This window comes from Phoca vitulina, unplaced genomic scaffold (genome assembly GCF_004348235.1).
Source record: "Phoca vitulina isolate PV1807 unplaced genomic scaffold, GSC_HSeal_1.0 scaffold59, whole genome shotgun sequence".
Classification (NCBI taxonomy): Eukaryota; Metazoa; Chordata; class Mammalia; order Carnivora; family Phocidae; genus Phoca; species Phoca vitulina.
In genome coordinates this window covers 3,466,088-3,482,761 of record NW_022589762.1, presented here as the reverse complement: position 1 = coordinate 3,482,761, position 16,674 = coordinate 3,466,088, and the positions used below count along the sequence as shown (strand labels likewise).

Sequence of the window (16,674 nt, the reverse complement as noted above, 5' to 3'; positions counted from 1 at the left end):
TATACAGATTTTAACAACTCAAAGGAAACAAAATACTGAAATAAGCCATGAAAGCTTTCAGTAATCTAAATGCCTAATTTTTCCAGTCCCTTTAGGTCATAAGGAGTTACAAGGTGAAGAAAATAAACAGATTTTTTAAAAATTCCATCCTTTAAAAAAAATTGTTTTATCTATATTTTGGGGGCTTAGAAAAAAATGCTATCACCATAAGCCCAGGATAAATAGATTAGCTTTCTCTTCTACTTTCAGGCTTCAAACATCAGTGTTCAATAGTTTTAACAAGCCCAGTGATCAGGTATGCCTGTCCATTAATTACCTTCATGTCATAGCCATATGTCTCCCGGATATCTTCATCAGAATCTGTTTCTTCATCATCATAGTCCATCGTTTGTCGAGGGGAAGAAGATACACTGCTCACCACCCGGTTAAAAGCAGATTGCTGGAAACTAGGTAAGTGTCCCTAAACAACAAACAATTCCAAGATGAACAAAGGGACATACTAAATAAACAAGGGTAATAAATGTGCACTTCAGACCACCTAAATGTAATGAACTTGCAAAGTGGCCAACAGAATTCAACAGTTAGTACCGATCAAATTATTTGGTTATGATGCCAAGGTCCATCTCAATGATATTTCCAGGTAATGGTTCACTAAAATGACCTAGGTATATACCCGAAAAAATCCTATAGGTGTATCCAGAAAGATGTTATGGATAACATAGCTGCTGGCAACTTGCTGTTGCTTTCCTAATCACCTGGTAAGATATATTTGATTTACTATTTATACACATAATCCCATGAAATAAAAAAAGAAAACCCTAAACTTGCCTGTAAGTCTGGATTAGCAGCTGCTTTCTGGAGTTCTGCACTGATGATCTTCTCAGTCTTTTCTCGAGCTGCCTGCTCCACCATGCGCTGGCTCAACACAGACAGTTTCGCTAGGGCAGAGGACAGTTCATCTGTGGCTAGGGCCTGCCGTGCTCTATCTTGCCAACTCATAGCTCGTTCTGTCAAACACTGCAGGGCCTCTCCTTCAGGCAAACGTACAGGCAACTTCTGAAGGGATACCAGGAGTGAGAGAATAGTCTCTAACCTTGGCCTTCGAGATCGCATACAAAGAGGGCAAAGGAATTTTACTTCTTTAGCCTGCCAGCTAGACCCTTTTTTTTGGGAACCTGATTTAGGAAGGGGAACACAGCTGTTATGGAACCAGTCTTTGCAGAGCTCACACTGTAGCATAAACCCACTGGCTGTCTTGCGGCAAATGCAAAATTTTACTTCTTCTATGCGGTCCACCATTGTCATCTTGGCTAGGTTGGCTGCTCTGAGGGAATGCATGGCTTCAATCTCTTTTTGCTCCCGTTCTTTGAAAACCGCCACCTGTATACAACAAACATTTAATTAAAAAGAGTCACTGCAAAATATTCCAAAAATGCCAAATCCTCAGAGCTGAGGGATCATCTCCACATTGCGCCCTCATTGTAACAAAGTATTTCCTTAAAAACAAACATTTATCAATCATTTCCTATAATTTGGGTGCAAACATTCCTCATCTGTGAAATGCGCAAAGTGCTACCATATTTGGACAATTTATATCAGTAGGGTACTTTGAACTCTTCTGTAGGGAGCAGTAGAAAGATAACATGCCTTGGAGTCAAGCAACCTGAGCAAAGAGCCTGGCACTTGTACTTATCAACGGTTGATCTGGCGCACAAGTTTTCTGAATCTGTTTTCTGAAAAATGAGGATACCAACCGACCTCATTTTGTTGTTTTGAGGATTAAATAAGATAACACATGAAAGTGCCTAACTTGGTGCCTCACACAAGGTAAACACCCAATAAATATTACTTCCCTATCCCCTTGTAATTCCTTCCCTGGGGGTGACTTCTATACAAATCAATTCTTATTTCTTTCTTTAAACAGCCTCTCCAACTCATGTAGAAGTAGAACAACAAAGTCTGATGGCCAATTATAACAAGGTTTTATGTAACTCATTTCAAAAAAAATAAATAAAAGTAAACAATTTAGTTATCAGGAACACTGTCAGTGTATTTTCTTTTTCAAACTGTGGTAACTTTGAAACAATTTTGAAATAATTTCCAGTTCTATTCATCTGGCAAGACTGACTTGTTAGGCTGGCTCGCTAATAAATCATTTCCACTGGCCTCAAAACAGGATCATTTGGGGGCGCCTGGGTGGCTAAGTCAGTTTAGCATCCGGCTCTTGGCTTCAGCTAAGGTTGTGATCTTGGGGTCAGGGGATCGAACCCCGCATCAGGCTCCCCCCTATGTGGGGAGTCTGCTTCCCTCCACTCTCTCCCTCTATCCCTCCCCGCCCCGCTCATGCATTCGTATGCTCTCTCTCAAATAAATACATCTTAAAACAAAACAAAACAAAACAAAAAACCCAGGATCATTTGTAGGCAGAAACATCTGTTATCAAGTGACTTAATGTACGTAATTCACTACTGTTACATATAGCCTAAACTCATTTTTTATTTCTCTTTACATCCTCAGGCTCCTAGTCATCTTCACACATTCCTCCTCCTCTCCAAAAATACCCATCATTCTAATGAGTTACAAGTATTTTCTTGAGCACTCACTATATTATGAATGAGACTAAGAGAAAGGAGATATTTTAAATAGCAGCTGGTATCATTAAACGGATATAATTCCTTTTAAAAGCACAGGATTAAATGTCACAAAATGCTATTAAATTCTAACCCAGTAATCACATTCCTAAGAGCCAAGTATAGGAAAATAATTTGAAAAAAGGAAAAGACTTTATAAAGAAGTTCACTTTATATTATCCATAATAGCAAACATTAGTAATAATCAAAATATTTGATGTATCAGAAAAGTATTAAACTATGGACAATTTGATGGAATATTAGACAACTATTAAAACAATAATAAAGAAAAGAGATATGGAAAAGACAATTTTAGGGAGAGAGCAGACTAATAAACTTCTATTACAAATATAAAAAAATGAAATATTTTACTATAAAGCCAAAGATAAAGTATACACAAATAAAAATAGTTAAGAACATAAAACCAATGAATCTGCTAATATCTTCACAGAATTTTGTATTCATGAAGCAGACTCAAAATGCATTACATAATTTCTTACCACCATAGCTGTATCTCTGGTTTCCTCCAATCCTTCCTCCAGATCACTCAGAGGCTCAAGGTCCAGATCCTTTTCTTTTTCTTTTTCTATTAGTTCTTTTACTTTTTTCCTTCTGTTTTTACCACTCCCGTATATACCAATGTCAGTCCGGGGACTTAGCACCTACAAAAATAAAACCAAACACTGAGTTCTAGTTTTAAAAAAAAATCTTAAAACTGAAAACAATAAAAAGGAACCATTTACTGACCACTCATCTTGTCCTAGGCACTTTCTTATGTACCTTCTACACACACCTAACTCAATCCTTACAACAACCCTCTGCATAGTAGGTGTATCATCTGTATTTCGCAAACCGGGGAAACTAAGGTTCAGAAAGAAAACAACTTACCCAAGCACACAGGCTTAGCAATTAGAGAGCCAGTGCTCAACATGAAAGTACCTTACTCCAAAGCCTATGCCCTTTAACTATTAGGATGTTCAACTGCTCAAGATGAAAAGGGTAACGAATATAAAATATTTCAAGGACAGAATCCATTAGTAACAGAGATAAGATCCAGGCTGATTGCTTTATCTGGACACAGTACAAGATGAACCGGAGATAAGTCCGCCTAAGGATCCAGATTTCCAGTCAACATTTGTTATCACTTAATAGGAATCACTTATATAACCATGACCAGATAAACTGAAAACAACCCTCACCAATAAAACCCCTACCTACAAAATTACCAACTGTTCTTTACCTGCAACAAGGTATGGCTAGAATTCTTCTTAAGAAAGGTCCGCCCGGTCCGTTCTCTCCATGCCCGTGCAGCTGCTACTTGTGATTCTACCTGGGGCAACGCATCCAGGCGCACAGGGATAGGTCGCCCTTTAGCAGATAAGCTCTCCAGCTGCTCCAAGTAAGCATAGTTGCTGCCACTCTGAAAAACAAAAGTGCATTCTCACACAACTTGCACTTTCTTATGGAGTCTATCTCGTGATATTGGTCGGAAGATCTTACAAAGAGTTTAGTGTTAAGTTTTTAATTAAATGTTATTCTTTAAACCTGGAGCTTCCAATGTCCTTTTTAAAAATTCTGTAAATTCACACTGTCAAAGATTTTTATTAATTAATGAGGGAATCAGTTAAGATGTAAAAATCAGTTCAAAAGAATCTAAAGAACAGACATATAGGGGGCACCTGGGTGGCTCAGTCAGTTGAGCGTCCGACTCTTGGTTTCAGCTCAGGTCATGATCTCCTGGTTAGGACATCAAGCCCAGCGTCCAGCTCCCTGCTCAGCGGGGAGCCTGCTTCCCTTCTCCTTCTCCCCTGCCCCTCCCCTGTTCACACACACACTCTCTCTAAAATGAATAAATAAATCTTTAAAAAAAAAAAAAGAAAAGAAAGAACAGACATATATAAATACAATCAGGAGTGAGACAAGAAATTTGCTAATAGATGGAAACAGATATTTAATATCATATGGGACAATTCAATCATCTTTTCTACCATGGGGAAATAAATTTTTCTGTTATAGATAAATTTAATTTTCTATGGACATAATTCATTTGTATTACTATCATTTTTTAATAATTGACAGAGCTGTAAAATAGCCTGGTCAAAGAAAATCTACAGCACACACTCCTAGAATGAGATAATCCTGGAGAGTTCACTAGACAACATCCAGTACTCCACAAAAAGGACATCCGGTAATTTCTTTTGCCTATTTCAAAGTCTTTCAAACTTTTCCAACAACTACAAAGCAGTATTTTATTTCTGATAACCACCTCCATTTTATGTTATATAAATACAGATGAGAACGGATATTTGCCTAAGTCACAATGGTTCAGTATTTCCATGTAATGAAGTCTTTAGAACTATTACTGCTGTAAATTTACTAAATAAATCATTATATGAGATGAGAGGGTTAGTAAGTAATCCATTCCAGGGATTTGGCAAGAACACCCGAAGTGGGTTGGCAGCCAACAGGCAGTAATTCAGATACCTTAGATTGGATGAATCTCCAGGCGGACAGAACACATAACCATTCCTGTAAAAAACTGTATATATGTCCTTAACATTCACTGTTACTCAGAAGCCCTGAATGAGGGAAAGGCATAGTTACATGCTATAAATAGACATTCCAATAAAAGGTTATTTCCTGTTAACTGACTCATTTGTCTATAAATTCATTTTGAAAGCTACACTGAAACATGTGGAAAAATAAAGGCAAAAAACTTAAGTGATTTTTTTTTTTAAAGTAGGCTCCACACCCAATGTGGGGCTTGAACTCACAACCCCGAGGTCAAGGGTCACACACTCCACTGACTGAGCCAACCAGGCACCCCAACTTAAGTGAATTTTTAATAATAATAATAATAATAATGGGAAGGTTCTAGCCCTAAGAGATATTATAATGGTATAATTAAATCACTGTGGTACTAGGATTAAAGAATAGTGAAATGGAAGAGAAAAGAAAACTCAAATAGATACAGCTGAGAAATACCAGGTTTACTACTACTCCTTCTTGTACCCAACTATAGCTGTTTGACTAGGAAAGACCTCCTGGCTAAGACTTGACTTAGCCTGCTCCCAAGCGCTGTATCTTAAAGAAGAGTCTGCCTGTCAACAGAAGTTGTCCACTTACTTAGAACTACGAGTCAGTCTCCCCACTGAAGGGAGGGCTTGGCAGAGGGCAAGTCCTTCAAAATTATAGAGGAAACACAAGACAGCCATCTATACTTGTAGACTTGGTCTTGTGGTCATAAATTAACAGCCAACCAAGGGTTATCAAACATTTGAGGACAACCAACCTACTGAAATAGGTTAAAGATGAAACAGAGGAGCTGTCCTGATGAAAACAGAGATTAATTTTTTTTCTTCCAATATTTTATTTAAATTCAAGTTAGTTAACATATAGTGTAGTATTGGTTTCAGGAACACAATTTAGTGATTCATCACTTACAGAGAACACCCAGTGCTCATCACAACCCATGCCCTCCTTAATGCCCATCATCCATTTAGCCTATCCCCCCACCCACCCACCACCCCTCCAGCAATCCTCAGTTTGGAAAATAGAGATAATTTTTAAAATAGCATAGAAAAATGCAGCTAAGAAGCTCCCAGAAAAAGTTAACTGAAAACAAACTAAAACAGAAGTCATTAGAACTTGACACCTAGAATATGTTCTTTCTTGGGACAGCAGAGAGTTGGTTTCATTTTCTTTGGATATAGTTCTACAATAAAGAGTATGTACATCCTCAATACTGAAAATGCTGCAAGGTTTTTATAATTCAGGAGGAATATTATATATTGTTTTAAATTAAAATATATAATACATGTCTTTCTGAGGGCCAGGGTACTGTCTTTATACCCTTCCCTCACATTTCTACTCCCAAACAACTAGAATAATACCTACCATGAGTGTTACGGTGTTCAGTAAATATTAATTTCATTTTCTTTTTTCTGCCTATTTTAAAATTTATTTGCACACATGGCAAAGATTCAAAGAATACAGCAGGGAATAAACTCCCTATTGCTAAGAGTTAAACAAATAGCTAATTCTGTCATCTTTCATAGCAGGGAGTCAACAGAAACAAGTAACATTTAAATAGGTAATATTTATTTTGAATGACAAAATCAGATGGAAGAACAACTGAATTTTAAGTACTATTATTTTATTATGGTTATTCTATTCTAAAGAATTAAAGGCTTAAAGGATTCATCTGTAAGACAACATTACCCAAATGGTGGGATAATTCAAGAGGCTCCTTACCTGAATAGCTTCCACTTTAGCTGTCCATTCTCGAGCCTTTTGTAACGCTTCTTTCAGGGACAACACATTGGGTAGAAAGGCTGGAATGTTCTTGGCTTCATTCACTATGCTTTCTAAACTTGCCACGCTGTGCCGTGGTCTTAAAAAAAAAAACACACACAAAGATAGGGTAGATGCATGAGGAAAAGTCAAACTGCTACCAACATTTAAATAACATTTTAGAATGTGCAGAGAAATTTCATATACATGATTTCATTTAGTTCTTACCACATCCTATAAGGGAGGCAAAGCAGCTATTACCTTTATTCCCAATTTACAAATAAGAAAACCTTAACTCAAAAATCAATTATTTTCCCCAAGTCATTTAATACAGTGAATGGCACAGCTGAAATACTGATTCAGAATGAGTCTCAGATCCCTCGCTCTTTTCACTACACTAAACTGGATCTATTTTAGTTCTCCACAATATCTGAAATTGTCAGAGACGCATATCAGCAGTGTGGAAAGCAATAGTCTAGAAGTCCAGTAATGTTGACCATGTACATTTAATTCAACTACATTCAATACCACCCAGTTAAAAGATGAATAAAATAGACCTATCCTCAACAAATCAGAATACAAGATAAGAATTAAACTTGTACTGGGGACGAAGAGCAAATCACTACAGGCTCACCACTATGGGAAGTTGTGATTAATTCTGCTTAAAGGAGCTGAGATGGGCTTTGAGCTGAGGCTTAAAGAAGTGTGACTTTCTCAAGTGAAAGGTTAAGGAAAAAAACCTAGGAATATAATGAACAAAGACATGAAGAAACATTTAAAAATAAGTTAGAGGTCCCGGAGCACCCGGCTGGCTCAGTGGGTAGAGCATGTAGCTCTTGATTTCAGGGTCAAGATTTCGAGCCCCACTTGGGGGTAGAGATTATATATAGTTTTTAATTTAAAAACTAAAATCTTAAAAAAAAATAAGTTAGTAGTCCAGTTTAAGATGGGAGCTGGTGTGAGGACGGGGGTGAGGTAGGAGTTAAGAGCAAGAAGTAGGGGAATTTGACAGGAAAGAAAGATGCAAAAAGATATAAGAGGTCTCGAGAGCCATGAATTTTACCATGGAAGCAATAGGAAGCTACTGAGGGTGGGAACAGTTTCATTATCCATGAATCCTACTATGTGCTAGGCATTGTGCTAGGTCCTGGAGATTATTAATACACAGGAGCGATAGAGACCTTGCCTCATGAAACGTTTTAATCTTGTGGTAGTAGAGGGGGATTATTCATAGCACTGTAAGATGCTATCAACATATACAGCAGGAGGACCATGAACTAACTCGGCAGGTGACGGAAGGATTCCCAGAAGTGACTTCTAAGCCTTCTTATCCTTTTTGAATAGGAGTGAGTCAGGAAAGCTGGGACCAGAGGCCGGGTAGTGGTACACCATAGGGGATGGGCAGAAGGGAAGACCGTTCCAGAGGAGAATAAAATGAGCACATGCGAAGGTCCAGAGACAAGAAAGAACATGGCATATCTGAGGAAAGCAGGGGGATCACTACGCTTGGAACATAGAATGCAAAGAAGAATGGCAAGGGATGAGGCTAGATCCTTAAGCAAGGGGCTAGATTACAGATGGTCTTATGAATCAGATGAAGGACTCTAAATGTCATCCCCAGGGGAAGGGCTCTAACCAAGGGAGTGAAAAAGCCACACCTGTATTTTAGGAAAATACTAGTTGCAGTGTAGAGAATGGGTGAGAACAGGGTGAGGTCACAGAGCCTATGATTTAGGCCAACTGTGACAGCACCCCCAAAGAAGAATGAAAGTGATAAACATTGAGGAAATATAATCAACATGACTTGGTAGTTAACTGAGGTTGAAGGTATGTAAATGGAAAGGAAAAGTCAAAGTTAATTTCCAAAGCTTGTTTAAAGGAGGGAAAAAAAAAGGTGTAATTCAAAGAAAAAAGGAGGAAAGGAAGAGATGATGGGAAAGAGTTAATGAATCCAATTCTGGATATGGGGAATTTGAGGTACCAACAGGACATTCAATGGAACTACCTAATAGGCAGATGGTATCTATGAAGAATATCTATGTTATAGATGAGAATTTGGAGTTAATCAGTATAAAGATGGCCAATGGAGCCACGAAATATATTAGATGAAATTTCCAGGGAGATGTACACAGTGAAAAAAGAAGTGGTCTAGGCCAGAATCTTGAGGAAAGGCATTATTTGAGAGGCAGGGAGAGAAGGCCAAAAGCAAAGAAGGAGGATACTGAGAAAATAGTGGTCAGGTGTTAACCAATGCTAAGAGGCCAAGAACATTATAGATGTGTTTCAGAAAGCTAACTTTGACAGAAGTTAGAAAACAAAAGGTTCTACTTTCCACTATCCCCACCAAACCCTATCACCCTCTATATCTTTACTAATTATATTTTCTTCATGACAATTATCTGAAATTCATTCATCCATTCGTTCACTCACTTATTCACCTGTCTCTCCCCACTAGAACGTTGGCTCTATTTTACAGCAGGAACATTGTGGGTCTTTTCCCCTACTATCTTTATTGCACTTAGAAATAGTGCCTGGCATGTAGTAGGTACTCCATAAATACTGAATTGCAAAGATTAAGGGAAAATACAAGAGCACCATAACTAGGTCAGTGACAATGAAATTGAAAAAGACAGATACGAAAGACATTTTGGAGGCAAACTCATTAAAACTTAGTGATTGATTAAATGTGTAAAAATGAGAGAAAGTAAGTTTTCAAATATTACTACCAACAAAATCTCATTCTGTAGACTACAATAAGTTGCATCAGGTATATCAAATCATGGTTTTGTATTCCAAAGTTATTTATCTTTTCCCATTTAATATGCTCCTGGAACTGTCATGAATCTGAAGACACAGAGTAATTTGAAGGTTTCAAACAAAAAGCTATGGATACATTTTAGTACATATTCTCCATGATAACTAGAGAGCAAAATATCCAGCAAAAATATATGCAGCCTTTTCTTGGTTAAACAGAACTGTGTTCACTGAATTATCTAAGGCTTCTCCTATCAACTGCAACCAAAATAAGTGGCTGGCAAAGTAGTTAAGTACATGAAGACTTTGGAATGAAGTGGTAAAGGCTTTAAATTTGAGCTGTGTTGGGGCACCTGGGTGGCTCAGTCGGTTAAGTGTCTGCCTTCGGCTCAGGTCATGATCCCAGGGTCTGGGATCGAGCCCCATTTCGGGGTCCCTGCTCAGTGGGAAGCCAGCTTCTCCCTCTCCCACTCCCCCTGCTTGTGTTCCCTCTCTCGCTGTGTCTCTCTCTGTCAAATAAAGTCTTAAAAAAAAAAAAAAAAAGTTAGTTGTAAGACATCCAGAGACACTTATAAATAAATAAATAAATAAATAGATCAATCAATCTGAGCTGTGTATTTAATAACTATGGACTCTAAGTATGCCAGGTTCCTCATCCTCACAAGAGAAATTACAGATCTTAATTTTAGCTAAAGAAATACTTTCATAAACAACATTACAGTCTAATTAGTTGATATACAGTCAAGTATGGTGAATGCTTTACTGAAATCTCAAAAATCCAATGGGGGTGCCAATGCTAATGCAACTGCGTAATGTTCTCCTTTCTTGCTTCTTCTTTCCCACTACTTTCCTACATAAACCCTCCACTCCAAAAAAGCCCATTTAACTTGTCACCTAACCCTATATATATATTCCTTAAACTCAGCTTGATCTTTCTCTCACGCCCCTTCCACTTCAATCTCACTCATGCTTCAAAGCTCTACCTAAAGTTCTTTTCTCTCAAGCTTCTCTTCTGACCACCAAAGGTAACAATGACCTCCCCTCCTCTGAATTCCTATAGCATTTTTCTGTACCTATCAGTTAATAATAACATATTGCAGTGAGCTTTACATTTCTTAGCTCTGAACTATAGTATAGGTAATGGGAAGGTTCGAAACAAAATACTACTTTGTTTCACTTAGACAGTACCTAGCAAAGTACTCTGCACTAGCATGCACACAATATCTGAAACTATTTATATGCAGACCTATTTGATAATTTAGTGGCTGGTCAGGGAAGGCATAAAACATCTAATTAAATATTTAATGAAACAAAGCCTTATGTTCCTCCTTCGGTTCTACCCTTAGTTATTAAAGAGGCAACAGTCACCAATGTATGTGTTCACCTTGCCTGTAGGCAGACCTTAGCCTTTTCTTCCCATCGCTCAGAGACTGTAAGGAGCTCCTGTAGTTCAGCCATTGCCTTCTCCACAGCATGGTGGGGTGCCAATCCCACCCCAGAGTCTATCAGTTTCTTCATGACATCCAAAGTGACCTGTTGTGGATCTGACAGGGTCAGTCTTACTTCATCCAACCATCGAGCCTGCTGTAGCTCTTGCTTTAGTCGGGCCAGTTCAGGTAGCTCCACATAGAGACTAGAGCCCATGTCTATCAACATTTGGAGTTTGGAAGAATCTGGAGTTTCATCCATCATGGCCTCTTGAGCACGTTCATGAAACTCTTCCACATCATCCAGCAGATTCTGAAAAAGTCAAAAGAATAAAAATAAAAAACAAATTTAAAAGATACAGAATGAGTTTGGAATAGACACAGTTCAGGAAAACTATCAAATTCTAGACTATCTAATAATCTCACCATTATAGCACCAGATATGATAGTTAAGAACATAATTATGCTTCTCTGTAATTACTTACACAGACTTACTTTTAAAACATGATTAATTCATTCAAACAATATTTAATGACTACGGACTTAGATGCAGCCACTGTTATAAGCACTAAAACATACAAAGTCCTTATCTTTAAGGAACATATTTTATTTTATTTTTTTTAAGTTTTTGTTTTGTTTTTTTGGTTTTTTTGACAGAGACACAGCGAGAGAGGGAACACAAGCAGGGGGAGAGGAAGAGGGAGAAGCAGGCTTCCAGCCGAAGCAGGCTTCCTGCCGAGCAGGGAGCTCGATGTGAGACTTGATCCCAGGACCCTGAGATCATGACCTGAGCCAAAGGCAGACACTTAATGACTGAGCCACCCAGGCGCCCAAGGAACGTATTTTAATATAAATAGACACTGAATATATGAATAAAATGTTCCAGTTAGTTTTAAGTGCTGTGAAAATAAAACAGGGCAACACAATAGAGAATGACCAGAGGGGGTGGGCATATTACTTTGCAATGGTGGTCACAGAAAGCAGATGAACTGAAACTAAAACGAGGAGTTAGAGGTGGGAACTATATGAAGATCTGGAGGAAGAGCAGTTCAGGCAGAGCGGATAATAACTGCAAAAGCTTTTACAGAGAAATGTCTTGCTCTAAAGTGGATGATGGGGAGCGAAGTGGAGAAATGCAGTTAAAAAATAAGCAGAGGTCAGATTATGTGGTGCCACACAGATTAGAAGTTTAGATTTCATTCTAATGGCTTTGGGGAAGCACTGGAGAATTTTAACCACAGAGAAGTGATATAATTTGATTTATAATTTACATGGTCACACTGGCTACCGAATAAAAATAAACTGTCAGGGACAAGAGAAGAAGGGAGACGAGGTAAGAGGCTATTACAGTGATCTCAGGGGCAGAATCTAGAGGTTCAGAGCACAGTGCAAGCAATGCAGATGACGGCAAATGGTTCACTTTGGGAAACATTCTGAAGATAACGGTAGCACTTGTTTAGAGACTGGATATGGGGTATAAGGGAAATAAAGGAATCAAGGATTTTTGATTCATTAAAAGGCTTTTAAGATGCCTTTTAGTCTGCCATGGGATACACAGAGTATGCAATGGATGTAGAAGCTTGTAGGAGAGAGCAAAGGCATTGAGAACTGATGATCTGGGGATCAACAGGATACAGGTGATACTTACTGTCACTAAACCAATAAGATGTCAGGACCTAAAGAAAGAGCTGAGACTCTTAATACACTCCAACACTTAGAAGTCAAGCCAAGGAGAAAACAAACAGGCCAAGAACGCCGAAGAAAAGGAACTGTGAATGAATGAAGAAAACTAGAGCGTGTGATGTCACAGATGTTCAGAGAATAAAGTCTCTCAGGAAGAAAGAGCAGTCAACTACCAAAATGCTTCTACGACATGGGGTAACAGGAGAAACACAACTGATACTAGATTTCACAAGCTGATAACCTTTTTTTTTTTCTTTAAGATTTATTTCTTTTGACAGAGAGAGTGAACGTACAAGCAGGGGGAGTGGCAGCCAGAAAGAAAGGGAGAAACAGGCTCCCCACTGAGCAGGGAGGCCGGGTGATGTGGGACTCAATCCCAGGATCCTGGGATCATGACCTGTGCCAAAGGCAGATGCTTAACCGACTGAGCCACCCAGCCACCTCAAGCTGATAACCTTGATAAAAACCATTTTAGATACCCTGCCCATGGCCAAATCAAAAAACATACCACAAACTATCAGAGGATTACAACTATGCTGATTAATATATTTGATAGACACTTTTTGAGACTGTGTACAAATTCAAGAAACCATCAGGGATCTAGTAATTTCAGAGCTCACATTTTTAAAAGCTCATGAACTAATAACTTCCTGATACATTCAGGTTCTTTTAACTATTTTCTTGCATTTCAATTACATCTATGCTAAATGGGGATTCTGATCTAAGATTAATGCAGAAAAAAATTCTAAACTAACTACCCTTGGTTCCAGAATTTTAAAAGGAGAATTAAAGGCTAAGAATGAAACCAGGGGATTCTTACTGCCTACTGAAAAACTTCAAACAGCAGCACTTACGTGACAAACAAACAGAACAAAAAGCTAGTCTAGACACACTGTTTACCCAAAACAGAAACCCATACTACAAAGGATATTACCGAAGAAAAGAATGTAATACTCCACCTTTACTTGTCGAGCTTGGCTGATGACACATGGAAGACTAAAAAGTTGTTGGACAAAGGCCTTCAATTCTTCCACTGTCAGTTTGGTCCGAGTCCTCCCACTATCTGGGCTCTGCCTGATGTGAAATAATATTGAGATATAAGTAAGAAAAATCCATAGTCATCTGATATCAAAGGGGCTTCTAGTCTCTCTAGAATTCTAACCCAAGCAATCCCAGAATATGAATGTTTGAGAGGTTCCACTGTAATGGTGATCACTTCCAAATTAGGTTTTTACCTCATTAGTTAATGACTCAAAGATTCAACTCTCCACGTTATAGTTCCTCCAATCTTATAAGTATTGAGCATTTTAAACAGTCAATAAATTCCTCAGAGTAAAATAGTATGTTTGTTAATAAAACTAAATCTTCTACCTCAAAAAGCTTAAAATGTGGAACAAGGGCCTTTAACTTGGCTGGGGGCTAATAAACCCCTCTGAAACGGATTCAGAATTGTATATGTATGTGCATTTTTCTAAGAAAAGGGTCCCTACGCTTTTGCCAGATTCTTCAAGGGGGTTAGTGACCCAATGACAGGTGAAAATTCCCTGATCAATGCTTCAAAGAAAGGTTCTCCAATCAAATGTACAAATAAAAAACGCACAAAGTAATTTAAAACCCAATGTGAAGGGCCATAGCAAAAGCTGTGCAGATACCAGGAAAGTGTTGGCATGAATACGAAACAATACCACAGAAAATTTAACACATGTGAATTCCATGAAATCAAGGGCACATACTTCTACACGTAATAACACAGCCTCTCCAGCATCCCTCAAGATTACTCTTTGCTGCCACCTGCCTTCAGCGTGTAGTATCATTTATTTATTTACAAATACTTATTGCACATCCAGTATGTGCCAGATATTGTTCTAAGCACAAGAAATAGAGCAACGAAAAAAGGATAAAAAATCTCCAACATTCTAGTCTAGCAGGTGTCTAGTGGGACTGGGAAAGAAAGGAGGAGATAATAAATAAATTAGTATGTCAGGAAGTGACAGGACTAGGAGAAAAACAGAGCAGGAAAGAATAAAAAGGCTGCAATTTTATAAAGGGTTGTCAGAGAAGGCCTCTTCAAGAATGTGTCAGCTATCTGAAAAGACCTGAAAGAAGTGAGGGAACAAGCCAGCTGGATATCAGGGAAGAGCGCTCAAAGAGCGAAGAAGTGAGAAGACCCTAAGCAGAACCGTGCCTGCCGTGTACAAAAAGCACAAAGGGGAAGAGGACTGCAGAGTGGAGCAAGAAAGGAGGGACAGTAGTAGGAGAGAAGATCGGGACATGATTGGAGGGAGGGTGGGAGGGAAATGGCCACGACAAGAGGTCAAAGATAATATAGGGAGGGGCCAGCAAATAAACAAAACCAAAAAACCCACAGGAAACCACTGGAGAACTCTTCTTAGTCTTACCTGTGCTTCTGCTTTTTGCTCAGAAGCAGCTGAGCGACAGAAGCGCAAGTCTCAGCTTCTTTCACAGCATCTCTGAGTTTTCTAAAGAGATCATTCTCTGGGTATTTCCTATCCTCAGCATCTTCCAGCATTACTCGTAATTCAATCAAATCTGTAAAAACAAAGCTATATACTATGACCACAGACATAAAAAGTCATTTAAAAATACTCACCAACCTCTCTCAAGTTAGTCATCAATCTATTAGTGGAAACACTGCAGCTGTAAAAATCTCACCATTGCAATAAAAGCTTAAGAGCAGGTGCTCATTCCTAATCCTTATGGACAATTTCTCTCCAGGAAGGTAATTCCTCTCTCTTAATTAACCTTTAGTGGCAGTCCACTGGTAATAATGACTCCCCAAAATACGTATCTACTGCCAAGTTAGCTATCTGTCCCATTTTATATTAACTTTTTATGTAAAAGAGAATTCTCAAATAGAAAACTAAATCTATAGTCAGTCAATCAACCCATTAGTCGCAAATCGCATATGAAGCCTACAATTTTTCCTTAATGGAGGAAATGAATGAATATTCATTTGAAACAAAACAAAGCCTCTTTCAATGTGACAATAATTTCACTGTATGCATACAAAAGGAGGAAACTTAACCTTTCTTGTGGTTGAAGTTGGCAGATAATGCTTCTGTAACACGGCTGACCCACGTGTCATAGGATTGTGCCCTGACCTTCACACCATACAGCAGAGAAGGGAGGTCCTCTAATGGGTAACGGTATCTAAAAACAAAGAAAAACAAACAAAAAACACAGAAACTTAAAACTTTGCAAAAAACCAACAACTTGAAAATAAATTTTAAGTACAATCAGCTTAATACAATGACCAAGGAAATGGGGTCTTAAATCAAAGCCACCCACAGAGTTTTAATGCAGGGAGAGACAGGGAACATGTGAAATCAATTGATACAAAAAAAAACTAACATTAGTTGTCAAGTTTAGGGCCAACTTTAAAGGACTGGTCCTCGTCAGGGAGGCAGAGAGACAAGGAAAAGTTACCAGTGCACACATGGGGAAGAGGAATTACAAAGAACAGTGCATTTGGTTTTAAAAGAAGTAACAAGTTTTACAAGAAACGTAAGGATACCTAAGACATTTCTTCTGCATGGGGCAGGGGCACAGATCAGTTGGATGGTAGAGACACACGAGGCGCTCAGGATTACAGGAACATGTGAGAGCAGAGAGAAAACACGTGGTTCTGCACGCTGAACACTGTCGCTCATCATCAGGAACAAGTTCAAATACTTCTTCTTCTGACATTAGAACACCCTGAAATACAATTCACATCACTACATCAAGTCTTTCAAGGCTCTCAAGCATCAAAGAACTTAAAGTTACTAAATTTTTTTCTATAGGTAAATCTGACTTAAGATATATACATGGGAGGTAAAATAATGCATCAAAACACTTTCTAAAATTAATCATTCTTAATTTTTTTA

The 16,674-nt window shown here is 38.4% G+C and overlaps 1 protein-coding gene across 1 annotated transcript in view; it reads right to left on the bottom strand.

The window, feature by feature from the left end:
• KDM5A (lysine demethylase 5A) overlaps nt 1-16,674 on the bottom strand; it is a 94,173-nt gene that overhangs the window by 22,689 nt on the left and 54,810 nt on the right. Inside the window, exons 15-24 of the mRNA XM_032390704.1 lie at nt 16,323-16,504; nt 15,834-15,958; nt 15,187-15,337; nt 13,747-13,861; nt 11,062-11,417; nt 6,885-7,023; nt 3,871-4,050; nt 3,131-3,292; nt 829-1,380; nt 317-460 (exon numbers count right to left, since the gene is read on the bottom strand). Of these exons, the coding sequence (XP_032246595.1) occupies nt 317-460; nt 829-1,380; nt 3,131-3,292; nt 3,871-4,050; nt 6,885-7,023; nt 11,062-11,417; nt 13,747-13,861; nt 15,187-15,337; nt 15,834-15,958; nt 16,323-16,504 (2,106 nt within the window). The remainder of the gene's footprint in view (nt 1-316; nt 461-828; nt 1,381-3,130; nt 3,293-3,870; nt 4,051-6,884; nt 7,024-11,061; nt 11,418-13,746; nt 13,862-15,186; nt 15,338-15,833; nt 15,959-16,322; nt 16,505-16,674) is intronic.